Source organism: Heterodontus francisci, chromosome 16 (assembly GCF_036365525.1).
Source record: "Heterodontus francisci isolate sHetFra1 chromosome 16, sHetFra1.hap1, whole genome shotgun sequence".
Taxonomy (NCBI): Eukaryota; Metazoa; Chordata; class Chondrichthyes; order Heterodontiformes; family Heterodontidae; genus Heterodontus; species Heterodontus francisci.
The window spans coordinates 26,573,700-26,590,228 of NC_090386.1; the positions used below are offsets into that span (position 1 = coordinate 26,573,700).

The 16,529-nt window shown below is 50.0% G+C and overlaps 1 protein-coding gene across 1 annotated transcript in view; it reads left to right on the plus strand.

The window, feature by feature from the left end:
• Positions 1–244: 244 nt before the first annotated feature.
• Positions 245–16,529, plus strand: part of LOC137378246 (lysosomal protective protein-like) — a 122,473-nt gene continuing 106,188 nt past the window's right edge. Inside the window, exons 1-4 of the mRNA XM_068048472.1 lie at positions 245–326; positions 571–646; positions 3,593–3,709; positions 5,081–5,163. Of these exons, the coding sequence (XP_067904573.1) occupies positions 245–326; positions 571–646; positions 3,593–3,709; positions 5,081–5,163 (358 nt within the window). The remainder of the gene's footprint in view (positions 327–570; positions 647–3,592; positions 3,710–5,080; positions 5,164–16,529) is intronic.

Sequence of the window (16,529 nt, forward strand, 5' to 3'; positions counted from 1 at the left end):
ACTGCTATTAGGGTGCATGTGTAAATAACTGGAAATTAGAAAAACGTAAAATTAAATTTTATGTTGCTACCTTATAATTAATTAAGACAGGCTAGCAGCAAGGAAGTGTTCTGTTTTATTTTAAACAGTAAGGTTTATTGGATTCCCAAGGTTTAAATTAGTACAGGAAGTGTTGGTGAGGAGGGGCATTAATTAAAAAGTTAATTAAGTAAATAATTAATTCATTATTTAAAACACTATAAGGATGACAGGGCAGATGATATGTTGCAGCTGCAGTATGTGGGAGCTTGTGAACACCAGTGTGATTCACAGCAACCACATCTGCAGTAAGTGTCTACAGCTTGAGGATCTTCAGAGTTGATGAGCTGGAGGCCAAGCTGGACAGCGTGATGCATCAGGGAGGGGAAAGGTTACCTGGACACTTTGTTTCAGAAGGAAGTGACACCCCATAGGATAGGGTCTTCTGATTTGGCCACTGGTCAGGGAGGACGATGTGACTGCAAGTAAGGCAGGTAAGGGGATCGAGAAAGCAGAAGTGGAGGAACCTCAGCCCTTACAATTGTCCAACAGGTTTGACGTTCTTTAAGATGGTATGGATGGGAGCAGAGGCTGCAGGCTGGATGAGCAAACTGACCATGGCACCTTGGTACATGAAGCCATTCAAGAGGGGGGAGTAAATAGGAATATAGTGATAGTGGGGGACAGTATAGTCAGGGGGATAGATACCGTTCTCTGCAGCGAACAACGAGCATCCAGAAGGTTGTGTCATCTGCCAGGTGCTAGGGTTCAGGACATCTGCTGAGGGCTAGAGAGGAACTTGCAGAGAGGGAAGATCCAGTTGTCATGGTCCACGTGGGGAGGTGATGGCATAGTGGCATTGTCACTGGACTAGGAAACCAGAGACCCAGGGTATTTCTCTGGTGAATGGGTTTGAATCCCACCACAGCAGAAGGTGGAAATTGAATTCAATTAATAAATCTGGAATTAAAAAGTTAGTCTAATGATGGCCATAAAACTATTGTCGATTGTTGTAAAAACCCATCTGGTTCACTAATGTCCTTTAATGTCCTTACCTGGTCTGGCCGACATGTGACTCCAGACCCACAGCTGCGGGGGCCCAGTACATCAGTGTGAAAGATAAGGCTGAAATATTTGCATCAATCTTCAGCCAGAAGTGTCGAGTTGATGATCCATCTTGGCCTCCTCCTGAGTCCCCAGCATCACAGATGCCAGACTTCAGCAAATTCGATTCACTCCGCGTGATATCAAGAAATGACTGAAGGCAGTGGATACTGCAAAAGCTATGGGCCCTGACAATATTCCGGTAATGGTACTGAAGACCTGTGCTCCAGAACGTGCCGCGCCCCTAGCCAACTGTTCCAGCACAGCTACAACACTGGCACCTATCCCGCAAATTGGAAATTGCCCAGGTATGTCCTGTACACAAAAAGCAGGACAAGTCCAACCCGGCCAATTACCGCCCCACCAGTCTACTCTCAAATATCAGTAAAGTGATGGAAGGAGTCATTGACAGTGCTATTAAGCGGCACTTGCTTAGCAATAACCTGTTCAGTGACGCCCAGTTTGGGTTCCGCCAGGGCCACTCAGCTCCTGACCTCATTACAGCCTTGGTTCAAACACGGACAAAAGAGCTGAACTCCAGAGGTGAGGAGAGAGTGACTGCCCTTGACATCAAGGCAGCATTTGACCGAGTATGGCATCAAGGAGCTCCAGTAAAAGTGGAGTCGATGGGAACCGAGGGAAAACTCTCCGCTGGTTGGAGTCATATCTAGCGCAAAGGAAGATGGTTGTGGTTGTTGAAGGTCAATTAACTCAGCTCCAGGACATCACTGCAGGAGTTCCTCGGGGTAGTGCCCTAGGCCCAACCATCTTCAGTTGCTTCATCAATGACCTTCCATCAATCATAAGGTCAGAAGTGGGGACAATGTTCAGCACTATTCACAACTCCTCAGCTACTGAAGCAGTCTGTGTAGAAATGCAGCAAGACCTGGACAATATCCAGGCTTGGGCTGATAAGTGGCAAGTAGCATTCAAGCCACACAAGTGCCAGGCAATGACCATCTCAAACAAGAGAGAATCTAACCATCTCCCCATTGACCAGAAACTGAACTGGAGTCGCCCTATCAATACCGTGGCTACAAAAGCAGGTCAGAGGCTAGGAATCCTGCAGCGAGTAACTCACCTCCTGTCTCCCCAATGCCTGTCCACCATCTACAAGGTACAAGTCAGGAGTGTGATGGAATACTATCCACATGCCTGGATGGGTGCAGCTCCAGCAACACTCAAGAAGCTCAACACTATCCAGGACTAAACAGCCCACTTACTGGCACTCCATCCACAACCTTCAACATTGACTCTCTCCACCAGTGACGCACAATGGCAGCAGTGTGTACCATCTACAAGATGCACTGCAGCAACACACCAAGACTCCTTACACAGCACCTTACAAACCCGCGACCTCTATCACCTAGAAGGACAAAGGCAGCAAATGCATAGAAACACCACCACCTGCAAGTTCCCCTCCAAGTCACAAACCATTCTGATTTGGAACTATATCACTGTTCCTTCACTGTTGCTGGGTCAAAATCATGGAACTCCCTTCCTAACGGCACCTTGGGTGTACCTACCTCACATGGAATGCAGCAGTTCAAGAAGGCAGCTTAAGGGCAATTAGGGATGGGCAATAAATGTTGGCCTGGCCAGCGATGCCCACATCCCATGAATAAATTTTTAAAAACATAGTTAGGATTAGGAAAGAGGTTCTGCATAGAGAGCATCAGCAGCTAGGGGCTAAATTAAAAAGCAGAACCTCAAAAGTAACAATCTCTGGATTATCACCCAAGCCACATACAAATTGGAGTAGGGTAAATAAGATTAGAGAGTTCAATGCATGGCTCAAAGATTGGTGTGGGAAAAATGGGTTTCAATTAGGGGCGGCACAGTGGCGCCGCGGTTAACACCGCAGCCTCACATCTCCAGCGACCCGGGTTCGATTCTGGGTACTGCCTGTGTGGAGTTTGTAAGTTCTCCCTGTGACTGCGTGGGTTTCCGACGGGTGCTCTGGTTTCCTCCCGCAGCCAAAGACTTGCAGGTTGATAGGTAAATTGGCCATTGTAAATTGCCCCTAGTATAGGTAGGTGGTAGGGGAATTGAGGGAATGTGGGAATGTGGTAGGAATATGGGATTAATGGCTGATGGTCGGCACAGACTCAGTGCTGTGCTCTAAATAAATAAATTCACGGGGCACTGGCAACAGTACTGGGAAAAGTGGGAGCTGGACCGTTGGGATGATCTTCACTTGAACCATGCTGGGACCAATGTTCTAGTGAGTCATATAACTAGGTCTGTAGAGAGGGCTTTAAATTAAATAGTGGGGCAAGAGATCAAGTGAGAGAAAATATGATAAATTAAAGAGCGAGGACAAAGCAAGGTAGCAATAAGGGAAATAATAATCAGAGCATGACAGGAAAGGACAGAATGTACAAAATTAAGAATGTGCAAGCAGCTAAGGCTAGAGGTTGGGAAATAGTAAAAAGGCACAACTAAAGGCTCTGTATTTGAATACACGTAGCAATCATAACAAAACAAATGAATTGATAGCTCAAATAGAAATAAATATGTGTGATCTGATCGTCATTACAGAGACATGGGCGCAAGATGACAAAGGCCCGGACCTGAATAATCAAAGGTACGTGACATTTTGGAAGGATAGGAAAAGGTGGAGGGGGTAGGTCTTTTAATTAAGGATCACATTAGTACAATGAGAGAGGTGACTTTAGTTCTAAAAATCAAGATGCAGAATCAGTTTGTGTAGAGATGATATAGTAAGAGTGAGAGTCGTTTTCCTCGGATGGTGATGGCAAACACGAGGGGACATAGCTTTAAGTTGAGGGGTGATAGATATAGGACAGATGTCAGAGGTAGTTTCTTTACTCAGAGAGTAGTAGGGGCGTGGAACGCCCTGCCTGCAACAGTAGTAGACTCGCCAACTTTAAGGGCATTTAAGTGGTCATTGGATAGACATATGGATGAAAATGGAATAGTGTAGGTCAGATGGTTTCACAGGTCGGCGCAACATCGAGGGCCGAAGGGCCTGTACTGCGCTGTAATGTTCTAAAAAAAAAAGTAAAGGTAGGAAGTCGCTTGTGGGAGTAGTTTATAGGTCCCTAACAGTAACCACACTGTAGGGCAGGGTATACTGGAAGAAATAATGGGGGCTTGTGAGAAAGGTACAGTGACAATCATGGGTGATTTTAATCTACAGATAGATTGGACAAGTCAGATTAGCAAAGGTAGCCTGGAGGATGAGTTCATAGTTTCTTAGAGTAGCACATTCTAGAGCAAAGCAGAGAGCAGGCTACTCTAGATCAGGTAATGTGTAACGAGACAGGATTAATTAATGACCTCATAGTAAAGGCGCCCCGAGGTAGCAGTGATCACAACATGATTGAATTTTGCATTCAGTTTGAGGGTGAGAAGAGTGGATTTAAGACTAGTTTAAAACTTAAATAAAGGTAATTATGAGGATTTGAAGACAGAGCTGGCTAAAGTAAACTGGTAAATTAGGTTAAGGGATAGGTCAGTAGCAATGCAGTGGCAGACATTTAAGGAGATGTTTCATAACACTCAGAAAAGATACATTCCAGTGAGAAAGAAAGACTCCAGGTAAGGGCCTGCTACCTGACCCGAATCCGACGGGACCCAATGACATATGTCGGGTTCAGGTCAGGTCGGGTCGGGTCAGGTCGCACTTCCGGGTCCGGCATTCGGGCTCGGGTCGGGTTGGGTTGGGCCGGATAGGACACGCTCTATCACCACCTCAGGTAAGTGACTTTAATGTTAATTTACTTTTTGGATTTTAAAGGTGGTTTTGCTAGTTATTTTAAGCTTGTGCAGATAAGGAACAAAGTGAAAAACGGAGGGTAAGTTAACCGACCATCGGGTTGGGCGCGGGAAAAAAATGGAAGGACTCGGGCTAGATTGGGCTCAGGGTCGGATGGGGTTCTGTCGGACTTGGGTCAGGTCTCATTTCCAATCGCGAGCAGGCCTTTAACTCCAGGGCAAGGACACACCATCAGTGGCTAACTAAGGAAGTTAAAGATAATATCAAATTGAAAGAAAAAGCATACAATTCAGTGACAAGTAAGTGCAGGTCAGGAGATTGGGCAGAATAGAAGAACCAGCAAAGAATAGCTAAAAAAAAGAGAGAGAAATTAGAGTACAAGAGAAAGCTAGCTAGAAATATAAAAACAGATAGTAAGAGTTTCTACAGGTATTTAAAAAGGAAAAGTGTAATAAAGTGAGTGTTGGTCCTCTTGAGAATGAGTCTGGGGAGTAAATAGAAAATAAGGACATGGTGGAGGAATTGAACAGATTTTTTGCATCTATCTTCACTGTAGAGGATACAAATAACATCCCAGAAATAATTGTGAATCAAGATTTGAAAGGGAGGGAGGAACTTAAAACAATTACAATTACCAGGGAAAAGGTACTGAGAAAATTATTGGAACTAAAAGCTGACAAATCGCCAGCTGGACTTCATCCTAGAGCCTTAAAAGAAGTGGCTGCTGAGATGGTGGATGCATTGGTTTTAATTTTCCAAAATTCCTTAAATTCTGGAAAGGTCCCATCAGATTGGAATATAGTGAATGTAACTCCACTATTCAAGAGAGGAGGAAGACAGAAAGCAGGAAACTACAGGCCAGTTAGCTTAACATCTGTCATAGGGAAAATGCTGGAATCTGTTATTAAGGAGGTTATAGCAGGTCATTTAGAAAATCTCTGTGCAATCAGGCAGAGTCAACATGGTTTTGTGAAAGGGAAATCGTGTTTCACTAATTTATTACAGTTCTCTGAGGAAGTAACAAGCAATGTTTGTTTGGGGGTTTGGTAAGTGAATGGATTTTAAGGGTCAATCTCTCTAAAGTCTAGTTTTCATTTTGTTTATATTTAGCAATTAACTGAAGTTACTGTTCAAATTAAGAGGCAAGTTAAGTTTCTTACAGTTTTTAACAGGGGTATACAAGCTCTCTAAGAGTAGCTGTAGCTAGTTAATTAGGTAGCTATCTTAAACTGGTTACTGAGCTCCAGCAGAGCTCTAACAAATCTGACACATCATTGTTTTCAGAGGGTATAAATTCGGGGGCACTCAGTGCTGCTTATCTGCATTGAGTACTGCTGGAGGGCACAGAGTGTAAGAAAGGGAGTTTGGTAAGTGAGTAAGTTAAGTAAGGAGGGGAACTATAAATTAAATAAGAGAAAATAAATTTAATTGAATTAACACAATAAAGATGGCAGGACAGGTGATGTGTTGTGGCTGCAGTATGTGGGAGCTCCTGGATGCCATGGAAATCCATGGCAACCACGCCTGTAGTTAATGTCTGTGGCTTGAGGAGCTTTGGCTGAGAGTCATTGAGCTGGAGGCCGAGCTGCAGATACATCAAGGAGGGGGGAGTTATCTGGACACTTGGTTCCAGAAGGCAGTCACACCCTTAGGATAGGGTCATTTGTTTTGGTCAGTGGTCAGGGACAGAAGGGTTTGACTGCGAGTCAGGCAGGTAAGGGGATCAAGAAGGTGGGAATGGAGGAGCCTCAGCCCTTGTAATTGAGCAACAAGTTTGAGGCTCTTGCAGCTTTCATGACAAAAGTGAGGGCTGTAGTGCGGATGAGCAGACTGACCATGGTACAGGATGCTGTTCAAGTGGGGAGCAGATAAAGGAAAGTTGTGGTAGTAGGGGAACATGTAGTGAGGGGGATTGACACTGTTCTCTGCAGCAAAGAGCGAGAGTTCAGAAGGCTGTGTTGCTTGCCCGGTGCCAGGATTCAGGACATCAGCTGAGGGCTGGAGAGGAACTTACGGTGGGAGTGGAAGGGGGAGGGTCCAGTCGTCATGGTCCATGTAGGTACCAATGACATAGGCAGGACGAGGAAAGAGTTTCTGCATAGCCAGTATGAGGAGCTAGGCACCTAATTAAGAAGCAGATCTCTGGATTATTACCTGAGCCAGGTGCAAATTGTTTGAAATTTAAACCAGGCAGCTTGACTTTGATTGGTCAAGGCATTTCCCTGAGGAATGAACCACCAAATGGCTGTCTCTTATTTTGTTTAGTCGAAACAGGCACAATGTATGTACGTGTTCTTTCTGTCTGCAAAGAACAGGGCACTGTGTATTAATATATGTAGCTTCCAGTACATGCAATTGCGCTACACCGCGAGCCCAACTGACAATCTTAGAGAAGGCCCTGTTCTTCAAACGAAGTTTGGCAGTTAACTGTCAGTCACCATAAACTGGTGCATTCTCCAGGGCAATGCCTCTACCAATCAGAGTCCACTTGCCAATCAATCAACATTCTCTTCTCATGCAGTATAAATTTGTTGCTTTCCTTTACATTGGTATTCTTTTGAATTGTCCTGATGAGTGCAAGATGAAAAGCTTCAACAAAATGTCTCTATTTTCAGAAAAAACATATAATTGTGCAAAGATGGGTGGCAGGTCAGAAGATTGGACAGAATATAAAAAGCAGCAAAGAACGATTAAAAGATTAATAAGGAGGAAAAAAATAGAGTACGAAAGAAAGCAGTGTAGAAATTTAAAGAAGTATGAATTTCTATAGATATTTTAAAAAGATAAGAGTTAACAAAGTGAGCGTTGGTGCACTAGGAAGTGACTCTGGGGAATTAATAAGGGAAAATAAGGAGATGAAGTGAACAGGTATTTTGCATCGGTAACATCCCAGAAATAGCTGTAAATCAGGAAATGGAAGGGAGGGAGGAACTCAAGAAAATTACAATCACCAGGGAAGTAGCACTCAGCAAATTGTTGGAGCTGCGGGCTGACAAGTCCCCGGGTCCTGATGGACTTCATCCTAGAGTCTTAAAAGAAGTGGCTAGTGTCATGGTGCTGTGGTTTTTTTTGGGAATATGTGGTTTGCCTTTAAGGCTCGCAAAGGATCAGTATTGCTTTAAGAACCAGCAAGCCTTAGGAGTTCTAGGAAGGTGCATTTTCGTTGCCTTAGAAACAGCCATTTGGAGACTGCAATTCAAAGGGTGCATTCTTGTTACCATAGATACAGCCACTGGGAGTGAGTAGCAAGTGATACATTTGTTACAATTCAATTTTGAACTGGCTTTTTAGTTGAAGACAGTTTGTTCTAACAGACCACAGACACAGAGACATATAGGCACAGCTGGTGTTGGCACCTGAAGAAAGAGCTCTCAACCATTTAAACTGAAGGAATAGGATTTTAGTCTGTTTAATTAATATCTCTCAAAATTCTAAAACACCAAGCCAAAACAGAGATTTCTGGTAATTTAAATTGAAGAAAGGGAAGTTAGACTGTGACAATCTTTTATCCCTCAATCTAGTGTCAGATTGATTCTATGGAAAGTGTTTGCAAGTCGTTAATTGTTGAAATTTGCTGGAGAAGGAAAGCAACATTCTGTAAGGACTTCAAGCAACATTGGACTGTAAATTTGCAAGGACTCTAATTTGTCCTATTTTAAATGTTGTTTATATCTTCATAGTGTTTAAGAATTTAGTTCTTCTAATTAAAAAGTTAATTTGTTGATTTAAAGACACCTGATTTGGTTCGCCTAATTCGGGGGTTAATAGATGGTACAATTTGGCTGGGTCTTTCTTTAATTTGGAAAGTTTTAAATGATATGTTAGGCGATCTGTGGAGCGACGGGATTGAATTATCAGTGCATTTCTCCCACCACAATCAGAATCGTATATTTTGATTGGGGGCTTTGACTGGAGCGGTTGGTCGTAACACTAGTGAGATAGTTGATGCGTTAGTTTTAATTTTCCAAAATTCCCTAGATTCAGGGAAGTGTCTATTAGATTGGAAAGTTGCCAATGTAACTCTTTATTCAAAAAGGGAGGGAGAGCGAAAGCTGGAAACTACAGGCCAGTTAGCTTAACATCTGTCATAGGGAAAATGTTAGAACGTATTATTAAAGACGTTATAGCAGGGCACTTAGAAAAATTCAAGGTAATCAACATGGTTTTGTGAAAGGAAAATCATGTTTAACCAATTTAATGGAGTTCTTTGAAGAAGTAACGTGCTGAAAATAAAAGGCAACTGGTGGATGTATTGTACTTAGATTTCCAGAAGGCATTTTGATAAGGTGCCACATCAAAGGTTATTGCGGAAAATAAAAGATCGTGGCGTAAGGGGTAATGTATTAGCATGGATAGAAGATTGGCTAGCTAACAGGAAACAGAGCATCGGCACAACTGGGTAATTTTCTGGTTGGCAAGATATAACGAGTGGTGTTCCGCAGGGATCAGTGCTGGGGCCTCAACATTTTACAATTTATTTAAATGACTTGGATGAAGGTTGGTAAATTTACTGATGAAACAAAGATAGGTCGGAGAGTAAGCTGTAAAGAGGACATAAGGGGCTGGATTTTAAAGCCACCCTGCCGTCGGGAACATTGACGGGGGGGCAATGAAGATCGGTGCGGTGGAGGCCCTCCGCCGACCCTAACGGCAACAGGCCCCGTGTCAATCATGGCGGTGGTGGCGAGGCCTCATGGTGGCCACTCCGCCACCCGGTGACGGGACCCTCATTTAAATATGTTAACTAATTTACATATCTGATTTAATGAGGGTCCCGTCGCCTCATTGATCGCCACACCAATCTTCATTCAGGCGGCTGACAATGTCACGCCTTCAAATTCCAGTTCGGGGAAACATGGCGCGACACCTGTGGGGAGCAGGGAGGAGGACTGTTCCTCTGTGTGGGAGCAGGAGAGTGGGGTGAGATTACTGCAGATTGGTTGTGGGGGGTGGGTGTTGATGGGAAGGAGTAAAGGGCATAGGTGCCGAATTTTGGGGGGAAAGGTCAAATTGCTAATAAACAAATTCTGGGCTGGAAATGAATTTAATTAAAATTTAATTTTTTTTTTGGTCATTGAACTGACCTGGCCCTTTAATTTTAAAATCTCCAGTAAGGGCATTTGAAATCATGGTGGCTCTATGACGTGGTGCCCATATAGGCAGGGCGCATTTTTTTACATCCGCCGCCTATTTCAGCAGCAGACTCTTAAAATCCAGCCCAAGAAGTCTGCAAAGGGATATAGATAGGTTAAATGAGTGGGCAGCCCAGATTATGTGCTGAAGTTGATGGAATGGGACTTGAACCAGCTGACACATGAAAAATTGGCAATAAAAACAAGAAATGCTGGAAATAATCAGCAGGTTTGGCAGCTTCTATAGAGAGAGAAGCAGAGTTAACGTTTCAGGTCAGAGACACTTCATCAGAACTGCATGAATACTGCACTGACATCCAGCAAGATACTTCATCTTGCTCCCTCCCTCTCGCCTTCCCCCTCCCTCCCTCCCTCTCTCCCCTACTCCTCTCTCTCCCCTTCCCCCATTCCTTCCCCTCATTCTCTCACCATCCCCCTCCCCCCACTCTCTCTCTCCTTCCCCCACCCCTCCCTTTCCTTCCCCCTCGCCTCTCTCCCCCTCCTTGTTCCCCTCCCCGTTCCCCTCTCCACGTTTCTCCCCCCATCCTCCTCTCGCTCCCTCCCCATTCCCCCTCTCCCCACCTCTCTGTTCCCCATATCCCCACCTCCCCGTTCCCCTCCCCATTCCTCTTTCTCCCCATTCCCGTCCCCTCTCCATGTTCCCCCCATCCCCCATCCGTTCCCTCCTCTCCATTCCCCCCATCCCCCCTCCCGTTCCTCTCTCCCCCCTCTCCATTCCCCCTTCCCCCATCACCCCCCACCCCACTCCCCATTTCCCCTCCCCCTTCCCTGTTTCCCCTCCCACTCGTCCCACCCCCTTTCCCCTCCCCCTCCCCCCCCATTCCCCCCTCCCACTCGTCCCACCCCCTTTCCCCTCCCCTCCCCCTCCCCCCATTCCCCCCTCCCCACTCCGCCTCACCCCCCATTCCCCCCTCCCCCTCATCCCACTCCCCCCCCCATTCCCCCCTCCCCACTCCGCCTCACCCCCCATTCCCCCCTCCCCCTCACCCCCCATTCCCCCTCCCCCTCTCCCTCTCCGCATCTCCCCGTTTCCCCTCCCCCACTTCGCATCTCCCCGTTTCCCCTCCCCCCACCCCCTCCCCATCTCCTTTCCCTCCCCCTCTACTCCCTTCCCCTCTCCCCTCCCTCTTTCCCTCCACTACCCTCTTCCCCTCCCTCTCCGCTCTCCCTGCCCCTTTCCCCCCTCCCCCTCTGCTCTCCCCGCCCCTTTCCCCCCATCTCCTCTCCCTCTCCCCCCTCCCTCTTTCCCTCTCACCCTCCCCCTTCCTGCTCCGCTCTCCCTGCCCCTTTCCCCTCTCCCCTCTCCCTCTCACCTTCCCCCTTCCTGCTTCGCTCTCCCTGCCCCTTTCCCCTCTCCCCTCTTCCCTCTCCCCCTCCCCCTTTCCTCCTCCCCCACTCTCCCTTTCCTCCTCCCCCACTCCCCCTTTCCTCCTCCCCCTCTCCTCCTCTCCCCTCCTCCTTTCCTCCCCTCCCACTTTCCTCCTCTCCTCCCTCCCCACTCCTCCTCTCCCCACTCCCCTTTCCCTCCCCCTTTCCTCCCTTCCTTCCCCCTCCCCCTTTCCCCCTCCCCCATCACTCTCCCCCTTCCCCTCTCCCGCCTTCCCCCTCCCCTCCTTTCCCTCCTCCCCCCCTCTTTCCCCTCTCCCTCCTCCCCCCATTTCCCTGACTCCCCCCCAACCCCCCATCCCCCCTCCAGCCCTTTCCTCCCCATGTCCTCCCCTTACCACCCCCATCCCTCCCCCTTAACACCCCTTTCCCCATCCACCCGATTGCCCACCATCCCCCCCTTCCCCCCCCATCTCCCCTTTCCCCCCTCCATCCCACCCTTTCTCCCCCTTCTTTCCCCTTTCCCTCCTCCCCCCTTCTTCTCCTTTCCCTCCTCCCCCCCCTTTCCCCTTTCCCTCCAACCCCCTCTTTCCCCTTTTCCTCCTCCCCCCCTTTCCCCTTTCCCTATTCCCCCCCTTCTTTTCCCTTTCCCTCCTCCCCCCCTTCTTTCCCCTTTCCCTCTTCCCCCCCTCTTTCCCCTTTCCCTATTCCCCCCCTTCTTTTCCCTTCCCTATTCCCCCCCTTCTTTTCCCTTTCCCTATTCCCCCCCTTCTTTCCCCATTCCCTATTTCCCCCCTTCTTTCCCCTTTCCCTCCTCCTCCCCTCTTTCCCCTTTCCCTAATCCCCCCCTTCTTTCCCCTTTCCCTATTCCTCCCTTCTTTCCCCTTTCCCTCCTCCCCCCTTCTTTCCCCTTTCTCCCCCCTTCTTTCCCCTTTCCCTATTCCCCCCTTCTTCCCCTTTCCCTCTTCCCCCCTTCTTTCCCTTTCTCCCCCCTCTTTCCCCTTTCCCTATTCCCCCTTCTTCCCCTTTTCCTCCCCTCTTTCCCTATTCCCCCTTCTTTCCCTTTCCCCCCTTCTCCCCTTCATTCCCCACCCTCTTCTTTCCCCTTTCCCCCCTTCTTTCCCCTTTCCCCCCCTTCATTCCCTTTCCCCACCTTTCCCTTTCCCTTCTCCCCCTTCATTCCCCTTCCCCTTTCTCCCCCCTTCATTCCCCTTTCCCCCCTTCTTTCCCCTTTACCCCCTTCCCCTTTCTCCCCCCCTTCATTCCCCTTCACCCCCCTTCCCCTTTCTCCCCTTCCCCTTTCTCCCCCTTCATTCCCCTTCACCCCCCCTTTCCCCTTTCTCCCCCCTCTTTCCCCTTTCACCCCCCCTTCCCCTCCCCCTTTCTCCGCCCTCTTTCCCCTTTCTCCCCCTTCCCCTTTCTCCCCCTCTCTTTCCCACCCTTCCCCTTTCTCCCCCCTCTTTCCCCCCTTCCCCTCCCCCTTTCTCCCCCTCTTCCCCCCTCTTCCCCTTTCTCCCCCTTCCCCTCCCCCTTTCCCCTTTCTCCCCCCTCTTTCCCCTTTCTCCCCCCTTTCCCCTTTCTCCCCCTCTTTCCCCCTTCCCCTTTCTCCCCCTTCCCCTCCCCCTTTCTCCCCCCTTCCCCTTCCCCCCTCCCCCTTCCTCTTTCCCTTTCTCCCCCTTCCTCTTCCCTTTCTCCCCCCTTCCCCTCCCCCTCTTTCCCCTATCTCCCCCCCTTCCCCATTCCCTTTCTCCCCCCTTCCCCCCCTTCCCCTTTCCCTTTCTCCCCCTTCCCCTTTCTCCCCCCCTTCTTTCCACTTCCTCCCCCTTCCTCCCCCCTTCTTTCCCCTTCCTCCCCCCTTCTTCCCCCTTCTCTCCCCTTTCTCCCCCTTCTTTCCCTTTCTCCCCCCTTCTTTCCCCTTTCCCCCCTATTCGTTCCCCTTTCCCTTTCTCCACCCCCTATTCTTTCCCCTCCCTCTTTCCCTTTCCCCCCTTCTCCTTTCTCCCCCCTTCCCCTTTCTCCCCCCCTTTCTCCCCTTCTTTCCCCTTTCTCCCCCCCTTCTTACCCCTTTCTCCACCCTTCTTTCCCCTTTCTCCCCCCCTTCTTTCCCCTTTCTCCCCCCCTTCTTTCCCCTTTCTCCCCCCTTTCTCCTTTCTCCCCCCCTTCTTTCCCTTTCTCCCCCCTTCTTTCCCCTTACTCCCCCCTTCTTTCCCCTTACTCCCCCCTTCTTTCCCCTTTCTCCCCCCTTCTTTCCCCTTTCTCCCCCTTCTTTCCCTTTCTCCCCCCTTCTTTCCCCTCCCTCTTTCCCTTTCCCCCTTCCCCTTTCTTCCTCCTTCCCCTTTCTCCCCCCTTCCCCTTTCCCCCCTTCTCCTTTCTCCCCCCTTCCCCTTTCTCCCCCCCTTTCTCCCCTTCTTTCCCCTTTCTCCCCCCCTTCTTACCCCTTTCTCCACCCTTCTTTCCCCTTTCTCCCCCCCTTCTTTCCCCTTTCTCCCCCCCTTCTTTCCCCTTTCTCCTTTCTCCCCCCCTTCTTTCCCCTTTCTCCCCCCTTCTTTCCCCTTACTCCCCCCTTCTTTCCCCTTACTCCCCCCCTTCTTTCCCCTTTCTCCCCCCTTCTTTCCCCTTTCTCCCCCCTTCTTTCCCCTCCCTCTTTCCCTTTCCCCCTTCCCCTTTCTTCCTCCTTCCCCTTTCTCCCCCTTCCCCTTTCTCCCCCCTTCTTTCCCCTTTCTCCTCCCCTTCTTTCGGCTTTCCCTCCTCCCCCTTCTTTCCCCTTTCCCTCCTCCCCCTTCTTTCCCCTTTCCCCCCTCCCCTTTCCTCCCTTTCATTCCCCTTTTCCCTCCCCCCTTCTTTCCCCTTACTCCCCCTTTCTTTCCCTTACTCCCCCCTTCTTTCCCCTTACTCCCCCCTTCTTTCCCCTTTCTTCCCCCCTATTCTTTCCCCTTTCCCCCCTCTTTCCCTTTCTCCACCCCCTATTCTTTCCCCTCCCTGTTTCCCTTTCTCCCCGCTTCCCCTTTATCCCCCTTCTTTCCCCTTTCTCCCCCTTCTTTCCCCTTTCTCCCCCCCTTCATTCCCCTTTCTCCCCCCATCTTTCCCCTTACTCCCCCCTTCTTTCCCCTTTCTCCCCCTTCTTTCCCTTACTCCCCCCTTCTTTCCCTTTCTCCCCCTTCTTTCCCTTTCTCCCCCCCTTCTTTCCCCTTTCTCCCCCTTCTTTCCCCTTTCTCCCCCCTTCTTTCCCCTTTCCGCCCTCTTTCCCTTTCCCCCTTCCCTTTCTCCCCCTTTCTCCCCCCTTCTTTCTCCTTTCTCCCCCCATTCTTTCCCGTTTCTTCCCCCTTCTTTCCCCTTACTCCCCCTTCTTTCCCCTTACTCCCCCCCTTCTTTCCCCTTTCTCCCCCTTCTTTCCCCTTTCTCCCCCCTTCTTTCCCCTCCCTCTTTCCCTTTCCCCCTTCCCCTTTCTCCTCCTTCCCCTTTCTCCCCCCTTCCCCTTTCCCCCCTTCTCCTTTCTCCCCCCTTCCCCTTTCTCCCCCCCTTTCTCCCCTTCTTTCCCCTTTCTCCCCCCCTTCTTACCCCTTTCTCCACCCTTCTTTCCCCTTTCTCCCCCCCTTCTTTCCCCTTTCTCCCCCCCTTCTTTCCCCTTTCTCCTTTCTCCCCCCCTTCTTTCCCCTTTCTCCCCCCTTCTTTCCCCTTACTCCCCCCTTCTTTCCCCTTACTCCCCCCCTTCTTTCCCCTTTCTCCCCCCTTCTTTCCCCTTTCTCCCCCTTCTTTCCCCTCCCTCTTTCCCTTTCCCCCTTCCCCTTTCTTCCTCCTTCCCCTTTCTCCCCCTTCCCTTTCTCCCCCTTCTTTCCCCTTTCTCCTCCCCTTCTTTCGGCTTTCCCTCCTCCCCCTTCTTTCCCCTTTCCCTCCTCCCCCTTCTTTCCCCTTTCCCCCCTCCCCTTTCCTCCCTTTCATTCCCCTTTTCCCTCCCCCCTTCTTTCCCCTTACTCCCCCTTTCTTTCCCCTTACTCCCCCCTTCTTTCCCCTTACTCCCCCCTTCTTTCCCCTTTCTTCCCCCCCTATTCTTTCCCCTTTCCCCCCTCTTTCCCTTTCTCCACCCCCTATTCTTTCCCCTCCCTGTTTCCCTTTCTCCCCGCTTCCCCTTTATCCCCCTTCTTTCCCCTTTCTCCCCCCTTCTTTCCCCTTTCTCCCCCCTTCATTCCCCTTTCTCCCCCATCTTTCCCTTACTCCCCCCTTCTTTCCCCTTTCTCCCCCTTCTTTCCCCTTTCTCCCCCCCTTCTTTCCCTTTCTCCCCCCTTCTTTCCCTTTCTCCCCCCTTCTTTCCCCTTTCCGCCCTCTTTCCCTTTCCCCCTTCCCCTTTCTCCCCCTTTCTCCCCCCTTCTTTCTCCTTTCTCCCCCCATTCTTTCCCGTTTCTTCCCCCTTCTTTCCCTTACTCCCCCCTTCTTTCCCCTTTCTCCCCCCTTCTTTCCCCTTTCTCCCCCATTCTTTCCCCTTTCTCCCCCCTTCTTTCCCCTTCCCCCCCTTCTTTCCCCTCCCTCTTTCCCTCCTTCCCCTTTCGCCCCCATCCCCTTTCTCCCCCTTTCCCCTTTCTCCTCCCCCTCCTTTCCCCTTTCCCTCTTCCCCCTTTCCCCCCTTTCATTCCCCTTTTCCCTCCCCCTTCTTTCCCCTTTCTCCCCCCTTCTTTCCCCTTTCTCCCCCCTTCTTTCCCCTTACTCCCCCCTTCTTTCCCCTTTCTCCCCCCTTCTTTCCCCTTTCTCCCCCCTTCTTTCCCCTTACTCCCCCCTTCTTTCCCCTTTCTCCCCCCTTCTTTCCCTTTCTCCCCCTTCTTTCCCCTTTCCCCCTTCTTTCCCCTTCCTCTTTCCTTTCCCCCCTTCCCCTTTCTCCCCTTCCCCTCCCTCTTTCCCTTTCCCCCTTCCCCTTTCTCCCCCCTTCTTTCCCCTTTCTCCTCCCCTTCTTTCCCCTTTCCCCCTTTCATTCCCCTTTCCCCTCCCCCCTTCTTTCCCCTTTTCCCTCCCCCCTCCTTCCGTTCCCCCCTTCTTTCCCCCCTTTCCCCTCCCTTCTTTCCCCCCTTCCCCCTCCACTTCTTTCCCCGCCCCCTTCCCCTCCCCCTTCTTTCCCCCCTTTCCCCTCCCCCCTTCTTTCCCCCCTTCTTTCCCCCTCCCCTTCTTTCCCCACCCCCTTCTTTCCCCCCTTTCCCCTA